At 30.7% G+C, this 14,430-nt stretch overlaps 1 protein-coding gene across 1 annotated transcript; it reads left to right on the top strand.

Moving 5' to 3' along the window:
• Positions 1 to 1,658: 1,658 nt before the first annotated feature.
• LOC140447792 (uncharacterized) lies at positions 1,659 to 14,211 on the top strand. The gene is made up of 2 exons (XM_072540650.1): positions 1,659 to 2,605; positions 13,610 to 14,211. Exons 1-2 carry the CDS (start codon positions 1,817 to 1,819, stop codon positions 14,048 to 14,050), a joined length of 1,230 nt encoding a protein of 409 aa, XP_072396751.1. The 5' UTR covers positions 1,659 to 1,816; the 3' UTR covers positions 14,051 to 14,211.
• The last annotated feature ends 219 nt before the right edge of the window (positions 14,212 to 14,430 follow it).

Raw genomic sequence — 14,430 nt, 5'->3', positions numbered from 1 at the left:
GGCCAGAACAAAAGCTTTATTGCTACAGGATTTGGTTTATTGGGACAATACTGATGAATTGGACATCTACCGGAGAATGGAATCATCATTTCGTCAATACTTGATGATTCAGTGGGTTCTTGAGCGTGACAACCTTCACATATCCTATCAAATAAAGGCCTTATTTTCCAAATTTTGTTGCGTCTTTGTTCCACATTTATATCGGAATCAAAAAGTACTTTTAATGAAGTTCTGATGACATAAAAGTGTTGACGGCTAATTGCTCCTGCAACAATAGGGATTCTCCATTTTTTCGCCCAATACATGTCTATTTGTGGATACTGTAAAGTTGACATTACCATCGTAATGTCGATAAAAACTGATTTCGTGTAAAGATAACCCCAAAGTTTTTCCTTTATTTAAAATAGCGGTTCTCTTAGTGAAATTCATTATTTCCAAAAGAATATATAAAATCCAGTATATTGATAAAAAATGCATCCCACTCAGCATACAGCATTTAGTAAATATGGAGGCTGGAACAATGATGATACTTCCTGAGTAAATGTGCCACACCGTTAATTTATCAGTTAAAGCGTCATTTTTATTAACTCTAAACTGCAAATTTAGTGTTAGTTAGCTATTTGCCAATCTAATTTGCAAATAGCTGGCAAAGATACACATCTAGAAACATCGCTGGAATCACTTTCTTCTACAATAGGCGAAATAGATCTAGATATATCTTCAGAATCTTCATCAGAACTGGATGTGTCGTTTTTATTTTCGAAATCTGTATCATTGTCATAGTCATCACTTGAAAAGTCATCATCCGATGCATCTGAATTATTGAACAACTGTAATAATTCCTCCTCTGGTAATGCTGAAAATAAAAACTGTAACCAACAAATGTCCTATACGAAGTACATAAAAAAATGTTAACGTAGAGTGTTTGCCAACGTATGCCTACATAAGGGATATAAATATTTTATCTGTTATTACTCATTATTTGTTTATTTTTTTGTGAAAACTATACTGTTTACATTAATTTGCAACCTTGTAAGAACGCAGCGCATAAAAAATGTGCTGCAAATTATTTATGATTAAATAAATATTTGAAGATAGTACTTACCCTTTTTTCTCCAAACACGCTCATTATGACTGCTTTGTAACATTGTCTCAAAACAAATGAAATTGTGCACATGCTGTCGGTTTCGTAGTTTCAAAATATTCCAATAGAGTGCCACACTGGGATGTAAACTTAATACATTATTTTTAGGAGGCGCTACGAGAATTCAAATGTTATGTTCTACCAATAGTACATTTGCGGTCAGGAGGTTAAAGACATTAATATACTTAAAAAAATTTAATATTTTTAAGTCAAATTTTCATTTATATGTTTATTATGTCGCTAATAACCTTAGAGGTTGATGCGACAATGTTTGTAAATAGAAAAAAAAATATAAATCGACCTGTCCGAGGATTTCGTCAAAATATTGTTAGTTCCAACAATATAGATTTTAAGCAAACCTCTACGTTCTCACTGTATGTTGGTTCCTATTTATTTAGTAATTTGATTGTCTGTCCAAGGTCAACATAAATTAGCCATGACTTGTATTAATCTAAAAATGAAAAAAAAAAACATTTTGATTAAATTAGTAACATATCGCGCAATTTTTGGTAGATGTGAGTGGTATTAAAATAGATAAAAATTATCTCTTTATTAATAGATAAAGAAGAGACTATAAAGTTTTAGTGTTGAGACAATATTTAATAAAACAGTGCAAGCTATAGTTTATTATAACATCTTTTGCTGCTAGATAGTATTTCTAGGTAGTGCAAAATGTCATATATTGTTACAGAGAAAGCAAAAGCATGGATTCAACAATCCATGGGTACCGAAAATTGTATCATCACCATAGAAAATACGACTATGAAAGGAGAAGGATACGTCGGAGATTTAGTTTTTGCAAAAGTTGAACTTCCGTCCAGTGAAGCTAAGGTGACAGACAGAACTGTTTTTATAGTTTTAAAACGTAATAATCAGGATCCATCAGTTCAAAAACTAATTCCTGTAGTAAACGAATTCTGCAGAAGGGAAGTATATTTGTATAGTACCATTTTTCCAGCATATCAAAAGTTTTATAAAAATAAAACGCTACAGGATGACTATTATATAGTTCCAAAGTGTTACAAAGCCTTTTTGGAGGGCGACAATAACGTTGTTGTTTTAGAAAATCTTAAAAGGAAAGGTTATGTGCTGCAACAAAGAGACAAAACAATGAACTCCGCTCAAATCAAACTGTGTTTAAAATCTTACGTCAAATTACATGGTTTGGCCTTTGCCATGGGAGATCAAACTCCAAACGAATTTAAAATGTTGTCTGCAGACTTGCGTCCCTTGATTAGAGAGGCATATAGTAATTTTAAACCAGTCTTTGGGAGGAAATCCATTGCTATAATCGATATATTAAAAGAAGCTGGAAGAGAAGACTTATCAATTAAATTTGAAAATTATAACAAGGAAAACAGTATTTTTAACCGGTATGTTGAGGCAGCTGAGACTACAGTAGAGGAAAAAGTAATTATTCATGGTGACTGTCATAATGCTAATATGCTGTTCCTATCCAAGGTAAATATTCAAATATTCATATATTTATTTTATCAATATATATATATATATATATATATATATATATATATATATATATATATATATATCTATATATAGTTATAAGTTATAGTATATAATATAGTTATAGTATAAGTTTTTTTTTTAAATTGAGAAAGGCACTCTGCCGAAACAGGCGCAGTGATAAGATTTTATAATAAATTTTGTGGAAGTTTTAAAAACAAAGTTCTTAGTGTTTAATTAATATATAAAATAAATTTACATTATTTATGGAGTTTCTTGAACCATACTATATTTAATATAAAATTAGTAATTTTCTTGGATAAAGGTGCAATAAGTTATATTAAATTTGAAACTAGATTTTATTGTCCATTGAAATCAACTTTTCGACAGGAAACCCTTGTCTTTGTCAAGATTTAGTTATGATTGTAAAAATTTTGTTTGTAACATCTTTTAATGGTGTGTTTTGACTGATCCATAGAGAACAGAAAGATCCTTTCTCTTCTCATAATAACATCATAACTAAATTTTAAAATGTATTTTGTCCATTATTTTATATGTGTGTTATTAATGTTAAGTGTCATAGCTTTATACAAATAATCTCAACGACTATGTCTTGAAGAAGGAATAAAACAATTCCGAAAGCTAGACCAAAAGTCAAAAAAGTAATATCCCGCCCAAACCTTTTGCCTGCAGCCCTAATTGTTTATATCGACAGTCAAAAATATCCAGTATTTATATATATATATATATATATATATATATATATATATATATATATATATATATATATATATATATATATATATATATATATATATTATGGCTGAGGAGGCTGTGATTCTCTAAATTTGCTTTATCTCCTGCTTTATGTAATAGAATCATAGTAGCATAGTTCCAATTTTTGGAATATTAGCGTTGTAAAGGCAGATATTGAAAATTAACGTAATTTTTTTAAATAATAGATCTTCTTCAATTTTTAATGCTTCTGATACTATTCCATCTTTGACTGGGCTTCGAATTTTTTTCATTTTCTTCAGAGTCTTTTTCATGATGATTTTGTTATATCGGGCATTAAATCCGATCTTTGGTTTAGTACCCCAGTTTTTACTATAATTGGAGATTGCGTATCGTTATCTTTTTCTCTTGATCTACGCGCTTGACGACGCGCGACGCCGGTTTCTAAACGGGTCGAATGACATATCATTTTTAAATCTCCCACTTCTCATGATGGTTTTACTAGGTATTATTAGTAACGACATAAGAATACGGATAGCCACGGGATGACTTCCACATTATATTATAATGTGGTAGTCATCCTGTGAATTTCCTCATCCCTATGCCGTTGACTACTTAGAAGTCTCTCCGCCTTTGTAACCCTACCCAGGCAAGGAAACCGTTGTTCAGTAAGTGGGGTATTGCTTATACCACCAATCACTCGGACGTCAGAGCCTTGTTTGTTATCTAGCAGGATGCACCGAATGATCAGGATTAAAATCATCACACGGATAGAAGAGGTTGACATTTAGACAGAAGAGGTGCATTTGTGCATTACTATCTTTTGTATTAACGTTTAATTAATTTAAGTATTGATAGGAAATTTATTTCCTATTATTTTTAAGTTTTTTAGTAATTCTCGTACGTATGGTATCCATTTTATTACACAAATGTTTACATACATTTTCTCTTTTGAAAAATATTTGCGTTGAAATACGTTAATACTTTAACGACAGGGTATTTTGGCTTACCTTTACCCCCGGCTTGTGTACTTTTTTTGCATAATAGACATGATGTAGTGCGTAACAAGAAATTACTACTTTTTAAAAACAAATCTATTGTCTTTTTTTATTAGTTATTTTATCGTTTACCGATTTGGTACACGTTGGCCATAATAAACCACTTTAACATTTCAATACGGGTCCATGTGTACCAAATCTGAGCTCACGTAATATAATTCAATTTATTAAGTTTTTTTTTTGTCAAAGAAACGGAATGCATATTTCCATTTACCGAAAAAAAAAACATTTAACGCAAATATAATTGTGTTGTTCTGGACATCCCATGCATGTTGTAGAAACCCTCTTGCTTTATAGCATGTGCTCTTCCATAATTTGCTGCAAATTATTTGTAACACGATAAACATTTACCACGATTTTGAGTGTATACCAAACTATGCGCATCTGTTTCGTTTTATTGTGTATCTTCATTACGCCCAAGCAGTGAAGTTACCAAAACCTCACGGAACTGCGTAATGCTGTATTGTTTATTTATTATTTTGTTTAAAAGGATAAGAGCATTTATAACAGCTGTATTTGTAAGTAACTCGAAAATAATTTTCCGGTATTATTTGACACCCACCGAAATTTTTTTTATTTACCTCTTTGAAGTTTTGCCAATAACTTACCATCTCTAATTGTCGATACATATGCCGCTTTTTGGTCAGAGACGTTAATAAAAGACTTAATTGAATTATGTTCCAGAATTGTGGAAGATTTTCTAACAATGCCTCTCCTAGTGTTAATATCTCGAAATTCTGGAACGCTTTCTGTCTTAAGGAATAAAACGTCTCGCTTATGCTTCCACTTACCGACAACCACTTTTGTATTAAAAATTTTTTCAATAAAATCCTTTTATAAAAAGGTATATAAAAAACCCAGTCGGGCTATGTTAAATGGACAAAACGTTTTCGGAATAAATATTCCATCATCAGTATCCTAAAAAGTATTTAACCACTTAATTAAAAAGAACATGAAATAATTTAAATTTTGACTAAGGTTAATGTACAATGTGGTTAATACTTACAGGTTAATACATGAATGTAGCCACTAAATATGGGGGTAAAAACCTTTTAAAATTAATAAATGAAATTTAGTTTAGTTTACCTAAGATACACAAGGAGGGCATTCCCATTCGTCCAGTTGTTAGTTTCATAAACGCTCCAGTTTCCATCCTATCAAAATTTATATTGAATCTAATTAACAATATGACGAACTTCACCCCTCGATTCTCAGTCAAAAATACTAGCCATCTAGTCAATAATTTACAACACATTAATCTTCACCCCAACATCACTATGCTGTCTTTTGATGTTAGCAATCTATTCACCTTTGTCCCCAAACTAGAAACAATTAATCTGGTTCACTCCCTTCTAAGAGCCAACTCCATTACCTCATCTACCACTAACTACATTATCCAACTATTACAACTTTGTTTAGATCAAGATTTCTTTGTTTTTAACAACAAATACTATAGACAACCTGATGGCTTAGCCATGGGCAGCTGTCTCTCCCCTCTATTAGCTGATGTATTTATGGATCATTTAGAATCCACATAGATCATGAAAAACCCTGAAATACTACACTGGTTTCGCTACGTTGATGACTGTTTAGTCTTCATTTCAGGTAATTCCAATTCAGCTGAACTTTTACATTCCAAAATCAACCAAATTCACCCCAATATCAAGTTCACCATGGAACTAGAATCTTCAATGTCAATTAATTTTCTTGATCTAACCATTACCAGATTAAATGACCACTTCGGCTTCAGTATCTATAGGAAACCCACACAGACTGACCACGTAATTCCATTTTCATCCAACCATCCCATGTCACATAAATACGTAGCTTTTCATAGTTACATCCATCGCCTAGAAAGCATTCCACTGTCAGATTTAAACTACAAATAAGAACTAAATATACTCAGACAAATAGCAGTCAACAACGGATATGATCACAACATCATCAACAAACTCATCCACAAAAAACGCCTTAAGATCCTGCAGGAGACTGCGTTCCCCAGAGACCTTACCACTAAGCCCAACTATGTTTCACTCCCATTTTATCATGAAAGTCTTTCTGGAGATATTCGAAATCTCATCCAACATTCGGTTGAAAACACCTATGTTTCTTTCAAAGTACCCAACAATTTGGGACAACATATTTCTAATTCCAAAGATCCTATCAATTATATGAACCGGAGTGGAGTATATAGACTTAAATGTTCAGATTGCAATGCCACCTACATAGATAGAACATGCAGATCTCTTTCTTCACGCTCTCTAGAGCACATAAAAAGAGAAAATACTTCCACTTTCTCTCATCATCTCAAAGAACACAACCACACCCTCAATATCCCAGAAGACGTTTCACTTATCCACAATATTTCCCAAAAAAATTTCCTCAAATTAGATTTATACGAAGATCTTGAAATTCTTAAAGAAAAACAAAAAAGCCCAAATTGCGTTAATCGTCATGTTTCATTCAATCGAGATTTTCTCCCTCTCCATCGCCAACTATTCTCCTAGCCTACATCCCCAATTTACTTATACAATATAAATCTATATTCATTATTAGTTCACCTAATACTCATCTTCCTTAGTTCACTCTAAAAACCTTTCTTCCAATACATCTTACTCTCCATCTATCCCTCTCCTTTCTTTTCAACCCAAACTTCATGTCTTAACCACTATACCCAATATCTTCCATGCTTCTTTTTCAATACTTTCAAATTCAGATTAGATCATCCGTCATCCCCCCCCTTCCAGATTATTAAATTCTTAATTTACTTTTCCACACAACTCCCTCAGGGTTTGGCTTCGGTTCTATGGGGACCTCAGCCTTCCGTAGTCTATCCGTTTATCACAATTTTCTTAAAGACACTTTAATTTTCATTCTTTTTACTTAAATTTAACAGAGCCACCTACAACAATTTCATTTTACTATTATAGTCAATATAGACCAATAGTTCATTCAACTTACCAACTTATAACTTAATCTTTTATTTTTCCTATGTACCTAATGTTGCTTTATAACAGATAGGGCCTTTTCTCAAGTTATGAGTCGAGTACTTTACGATCAATATATTACAAAACCACTTCCAACCATCAAATTTTGTCCATTTCATATACTTGTCAACACACAAAAAATATAACTACATCACTCAGTCTGTTAACACCTAATCAGATATTTATATTCATGAACTTGTAACTCATTTTTTAGTTTTACATTTACCAGGTACCAAATGTTGTTTTTTGACATACAGGGCCTAATATAATTAAGTTATAAGTCAATTTTTACATGAATTTTATATCACAATAGTTTTATTTCATTCATTGAATAACATGCTCCTATATTAAATATATTAATTCCTATATGTTTTCAAGAACCCAACTTTCCACCTGTGACTAGTCCATTTTCCAGGTACCAAATGTTATTGAAATATAAAGGGCCTTATATTAGAATCTTTTTCATCACATCACTTGACACTGTATGGTTGGTTGCCTATCTATAATCACATAATTTTCTCACCACAATTTCATTTCACATAGATAATTTAAAACAACAACATTGATGGTTGATACTGTTATAATTTTTTAATTTTATTTTATTTCAACTTTCACAATTTTAAATAACGTTGGCTTCTGTCTTAAATAGACATATAATACAGTTAAACTGACTGCTCTGTCACAACTTCCGTCATAACCTGTCAAGATTGTCATTTCAATCAGTTGCTTTAATGAAGTCCTCGTAGACATACCGTCTCAGGACTTGCAACTTAATGTAGAGTCATATGTCGCCATGTTATCAATCCAACGGTAACTTTACCATCTTAAATTTAAACAAAACATAATGTAAACTAAATTTCATTTAGTAATTTTTAAAGGGTTTTTACCCCCATATTTAGTGGCTACATTCATGTATTAACCTGTAAGTATTAACCACATTGTACATTAACCTTAGTCAAAATTTAAATTATTTCATGTTCTTTTTAATTAAGTGGTTAAATACTTTTTAGGATACTGATGATGGAATATTTATTCCGAAAACGTTTTGTCCATTTAACATAGCCCTACTGGGTTTTTTATATACCTTTTTATAAAAGGATTTTATTGAAAATTTTTTTAATATATGGTATACGGCCAACTGCAGGAACTTAGTTTTCTTGTGAACTGTTGTATTACGTTGTAATGCTCATTTCTCCTTTTTGCAGTTTGGCCTTGGTTACTGGTTTTGGATTGACTTTGCAATTTTTTCGTAACGTTCCAATTAAATGAGTGTTTGCTGAGTTGAGTTTATGAGCTAAAATTATTCTTGTGTAACAGTTGGCAGTAACCAATGTTCTTCCAGAATTTAGCAAAGGATACATAAGTTGAATAACTATATCTGTGGCGACAGGGTCATTATTTGGTCGGTAGTATTTTCCACCTTTAAATTTGAATGCATATGTATAATAATCATCTGAACAAAGCTTGAACAGTTTCAGTATTTATGTTTCGTACTTGGAATATACTGCCGGAAACCAAGTCGCTCACGAAACTGACCATCGTTTCGTCGATACAAATGTTTTCTTTGGGAGCACGTAGCTTTTGAAAATTAATGTTTATTATCACTACTAGCGGATTTACTTTGTACAATCTATCCGAAACATGATTTTCATTATCAGCAAGATGCAGAAAGTGTAAAATAGATTCAAATTTATGTCTACTCATACCACCTTGTCTAGCAATCTCGTTTTTTTTAACAGACTTGTTTACTTCAGTAATCACGTAAAGACGGCTTTTTATCAAGATCCTTTCAAATTACTAACTCTAGAAATCGTTTTAAACCTTTAATAGGCAGATCATTCGATGTAGCTATCATAGAATTTGTCGCTATGCTATCTTTTAAAATTCCTTCAATCACTTTTTGTTTTTGAAATTTATTAGTTTTAATGACAATCAAATTTAAAACATTTTCATCTACAAGCATCAAATAAAAATTAATTGGTTCTGTAAGAGTAGACATAATAGCATGATAGTCATTATTTGGTTCCAGAGAGAATAATAAGTCATTAAGTTCAGTGTTGTTAGTTTTTGGCCTACTTCTTTAAAATCCGATACATAGCGTGTACAATCTAAACCACTTCTAGAACTGCTATCATCAGACCAACTGAAACTTAAAGTCACAGGGTTATAGGTAAAAGAATAGTATAATATATTGGATAAAATCTGTCTCCTCAAGAACTTCCCCGTTTACTGTTAAACAATTACAATAGTTGACCTGAATTCTCCAATCAACAATACAAGATAGTTTGAACCATGTTCTTTCAACCATCAATTAATAGAGTACCGGCATCAATTTAACTTTGTATCGTGACCTGAAGATGCTTTGCATATTATAGAAAGCGAAACCGGTCATCCGATTAGTTAAATTAAATTGATTGTGAGTAAGTCTAACTTATTATTTCTTTTACCTTTTGAAATGGACTCACACAAGCAACACTGACGATTCACTCATGATTCACAGGGTTATGTTCAACCTCGTTTTCTGTATCCTGTTTAGAAACGCTTGCTACTTCTAGTTTAGAAATTTTCGAATTTCTAAGTTCATTTTCCACACAATCACGTTTTCTTTTCTTATTACCCACATTATCTGACTCTGAAAAAGTCTCGCTTTCAGTTATATAGTCTACATCATCACTATCAAAAAATCACTTTTTTCCAATATTTTCTGCAATTCAATTGAAGATAATCTTTTTAAAATTTTTTAGTTAAAATTAAGTGATAACAAACAAATTCACTGATAATGTACTGAAAAGGTATGTCAGAAAGCATTATTGACCAAAGACATATTTTATAACCTAGAATTTAATTACCGCTCAAAAAAAATCGACCTAGAACCTAATAAGTATTCAGGCTGGCCCAAATTAACTAACTTCATGTATAAATTATACTCCAGTCACTGTGGAGGAAAAGAGGTCAATACCTCTAAATTTTTTATAACTAAATCGATTTTGCTAAAAATTTGGAATTAGGCTTATTTTACCTCACTCTTCAAAAGTTATATATGCGCTAGGTGAGCTTTTTATTTTTAAGGGGTGAAATCACCCCTTATTGAAAATAATGAAAAAAATTTATATTAAAGCATTTTATGGATTTAAATCGTGTTAAATTAGGTAATTGCAATATTGTCAATTATAATAATGGATATTGTGTACATTCTCAACCCTTAAATAATCTTAAAAACCACCCCTTTTAATAAAAATCACTATAAAAAATCGTTTAACAGGTTCAAACGCTTTTGTAGTGCATTTATATCATCTACAATGTAATTCTCTGCTTATGTAAAATAATTTTGGTTGATTGCAACACTTCAACCCTTAAAAACTACCCCCTATGCTAAATATATAAAAAAATCTTTTTAAACAACTTCAAAAATTTTGTATGTAATGTACATTTATATTCAAAAATTCCTTTCTTATCAATAAAATATTTTTTGATTGGTTGCTTATTTTCAACCCTTAAAAATCACCTCTATGCTCACGAAACAAATTCCCCTTTGGTAAATGTCTAAATAAAAAAATTAAGTATACTCATGATGTTTTTATTGTAAAAAATTATGCATAAAAATACTTTACATTAGAAAGTATACAAAATATAATTACAAAAATAAAAATTATTTACAATATATCAAATTATTCATTGTCTGAAACGTCATTCTCGTCGTGTTCTAACTCCACCTCTTCATCTATTGCAGGACAGTTTTGACAATTGTCGCCAGAGCATGTTCCGCACGTAACATTGCAAAATAGACCTAGTCTACGACAGCCACACGCTGAGCCGCAACCCTTTTTGCAATTGCAAAAAATCATTTTCAATAGTTCTTCTGGTGCAGGTGAACTGTTCATTTTTATTGGTTGTAAAATTTCATCACTCTTGAACCATCCCCAATCCGTTATATCAATCTCTTTGTTTCCAAGCCATATCTGAGTTTGTAAATAAACTCTTTTGATATACTCATCCAGGGCACTTACAGTTGGTACAAGAGATGATAATTTAACTGCACTATTTTTAGTTGTGGCTTTAATAAAGGATTCGTATCGCATTTGTTCAAGTAATGATGAATAATCTTCGACCTTATTTATTTTGTTCATGTGGGTGTCTTTGGCAAGGCCATACAGCAAAATTGTACAGTATCTCCCAGCTTCTAAAAGTCTTCGAGATCTGAAGTACTCCTGTCATTGGCACTCATTGGCGGCTTGCCCACGTTCGTTAGTTCTCTGAAGCAAATGTTCAGTTTAGAGGTGACTATATTATATACATAACATATATATATTATTGTATGTATGTATGTATGTATTATATACATAACATATATATATATATATATATATATATATATATATATATATATATATATATATATATATATGTATGTATGTATGTATTATATACATATTTGTGTGACTGTTAGTGTGTCTGTTACCAGTTTTTCGAATATACTTGAATAAAGCATTTATATATACAGAAAATAAGTTGACGCTCCAAAATATAAATAACATGCTCCAAAATTTTTTTAGAATAACTCCGTTAATTTTTAAGCTACAGTGTCCATTAAAAAAATATTTTGAAGGTAATTTCAAAAGCTACAAGACTAAGTAGATTAAAATATGTTAAAATTCTTTCTTTTTAAATAGTAAAGGGCCAAAGTGCTGATTACAGGTGTGTCAGCCGCTGTATCTCAAACTTCAATTGGCTATATCTCTATTATTTTTTGAGCTACAACAAAAATAAAAAAATCTAAATTTTTGTTAAGAAAAAAACTACATTTTGGTATGGAATCATTTTTCACGTATCTCTTATAGTTTTAGATTTATTTTGAAAAAATGTAAATTTTTAGATAATAAAAAAAAAAGATTTTTTAATTTAAACATGATTTTTTCAAAAAATACGCATTTTAAACAGGCTAAACTTTTAAAACTTATAAATAACACTAAAATAAAATGAATTGTAGAAGATATACGTTTAATTTCAATTCTGATCGAAATAGTGTTACTTATACTGCTCGTTTTTTTTAAAACGCTAGAGTAATTCATATTCTTTCCTTCGTATTTCGCTTTGTTTTAATCGAAATGGCTTTTAACATAGCTCATTTTAAAGGTTTTTTCTAGATCTTTAAAAAGTGTTGTATAAGCTTTTATCAAAAAAGATGTCCATTTTCCGATATTTGATGTTAAATGCATCGAGTATAGTATCCCAAAAATAAAAAGTCAACTTCAAACAATTATAAATCGCTTAGTATTGTACTTATAAAACTTAATAAAAAAACAATCTCTTTGTTTTCTTATAAGCTTTATTTTTGCTCATTATAGATTTCTTAATAAAACGCTTTGTTTTTGAGTTATTCGTAAAAAATCATTGGAAAACATGTTCTTTTTTTGCGAAAAGTTTACTTTTCAAGTGTGTATAACTCAAAAAGTATTGATTTGGCGAAAAAAATTTATATGATATTTTTTATTTAAAATTTGATTCTCTATCAATTCCCGGGGTTATTTTAAGTGTAAAAAGTTCAACCCCCTAGATGGGGTACCAACCACCCCAGGGGTAGAAGCACACATCGGCACCATATAACTTATATTTTTTGAGTAATTTACTACCCACTGTAAAAATTTCAGATAAATCGGTGCAGTTATAAAAAATTTAAAGGGAAAATGCCACAGTAACTGGACTATTATAAATGTACTGCACTTGAAACAACCACAGTTGAAAGGAACAGCACATTACGTGTGTCCATATATGGTCACATAGACTGTTGGAAAGTGAGTGTATACCATATATTTGGTATTATACACGGTCGTTGAAGTGAAACAAATTGTTAAGCAGATTAAGTTTTTCAAAGCAATTTTATTTTGTTTGGAAAACAACCTGTTTAACAACTTTTGGGTTATACTTTTCGCACAATTTTTTAAATATTCGCTTTCGAAAACGATGTCCCGAGTAGAAATCCAAATGTCAAACAATAGTTAAAAATTGTGGCCTAATATCATGTAAACATAATATTCAACATTTAAGATTTATTTGATCTATTTTTCGGAAATTAATTTTATCGGTAACAGTGCTCTGCTGCTCGGTAGTAGATCTACTATTCTTGAGGTTTTAGTCTATTTTTTAAAATTCTGGAGATATCGTAATGATTCTGATTTGGGCTAATTTATTTTACAAAACTAATCAAATTTAATTATTTCCAGGAAAACGACATAAGTAATCCACAACATGTAGCTCTGATTGATTTCCAAGTAACGTGCCTTCATTCACCTATAATGGATCTCTCATACTTTCTTTATATAAACCTATCATGTGAAGATTTGCCACAATTCAAAGAATTTGTAGAATTTTATTACAGCGAATTATCGTCTTTTTTGAAACAACTAGGCAGTGACGTAAATAAATTGTTCCCAAAACATGTTATGCAAGAACATTTAAGAACATTTCTTCATTATGGATTTTGTTTATCCGTATCGTTGTTGGAACTCCTATATATAAAGAATGAAGATGCACCTCCTTTTATTGATGAGGAGACCAATGAGATGATGGGAGGTCTTAAAGACCTTAAGTTGAAGTCAAGGGAAGAATACATAAGACATCTTGTTTCTATAGTGGATAGCTTCTTTAATCGTGGATATATATAATATGTAATACTTAAATAATATTATCTTTACAGAAGATTAAAGTGGCTTGTTTTGAACAACTTACAATAAACCCAGTATTTTCTTTTATATTGTTGTCTATTATAAATGGACTCATATTTGTAAATAATTTTTGATAATAAAATCATCATACCTAATAAAAATATTTTTCTTGAGATGTACATAAATAAAAAACTACAATTATAAATAAAATTAAAATCTACCAAATGAAAGCTAACCATCAATGATCTAAACATGTGCCGATTAATGGAGCAAGATCTGTACAAACTTACTAACACAAGTGCTTATCGAGACCCTTGACAAATTGCATTGAAGAGGGTTTAGAGTAAATAGTTTTTTGATCAGATAAAAAGCATATATCG

The sequence above is a fragment of the Diabrotica undecimpunctata genome, chromosome 8 (genome assembly GCF_040954645.1).
Source record: "Diabrotica undecimpunctata isolate CICGRU chromosome 8, icDiaUnde3, whole genome shotgun sequence".
Lineage (NCBI taxonomy): Eukaryota > Metazoa > Arthropoda > Insecta > Coleoptera > Chrysomelidae > Diabrotica > Diabrotica undecimpunctata.
The sequence above is the reverse complement of the archived record's forward strand: the minus strand, read 5'-3'. Positions and strand labels throughout refer to the sequence as shown.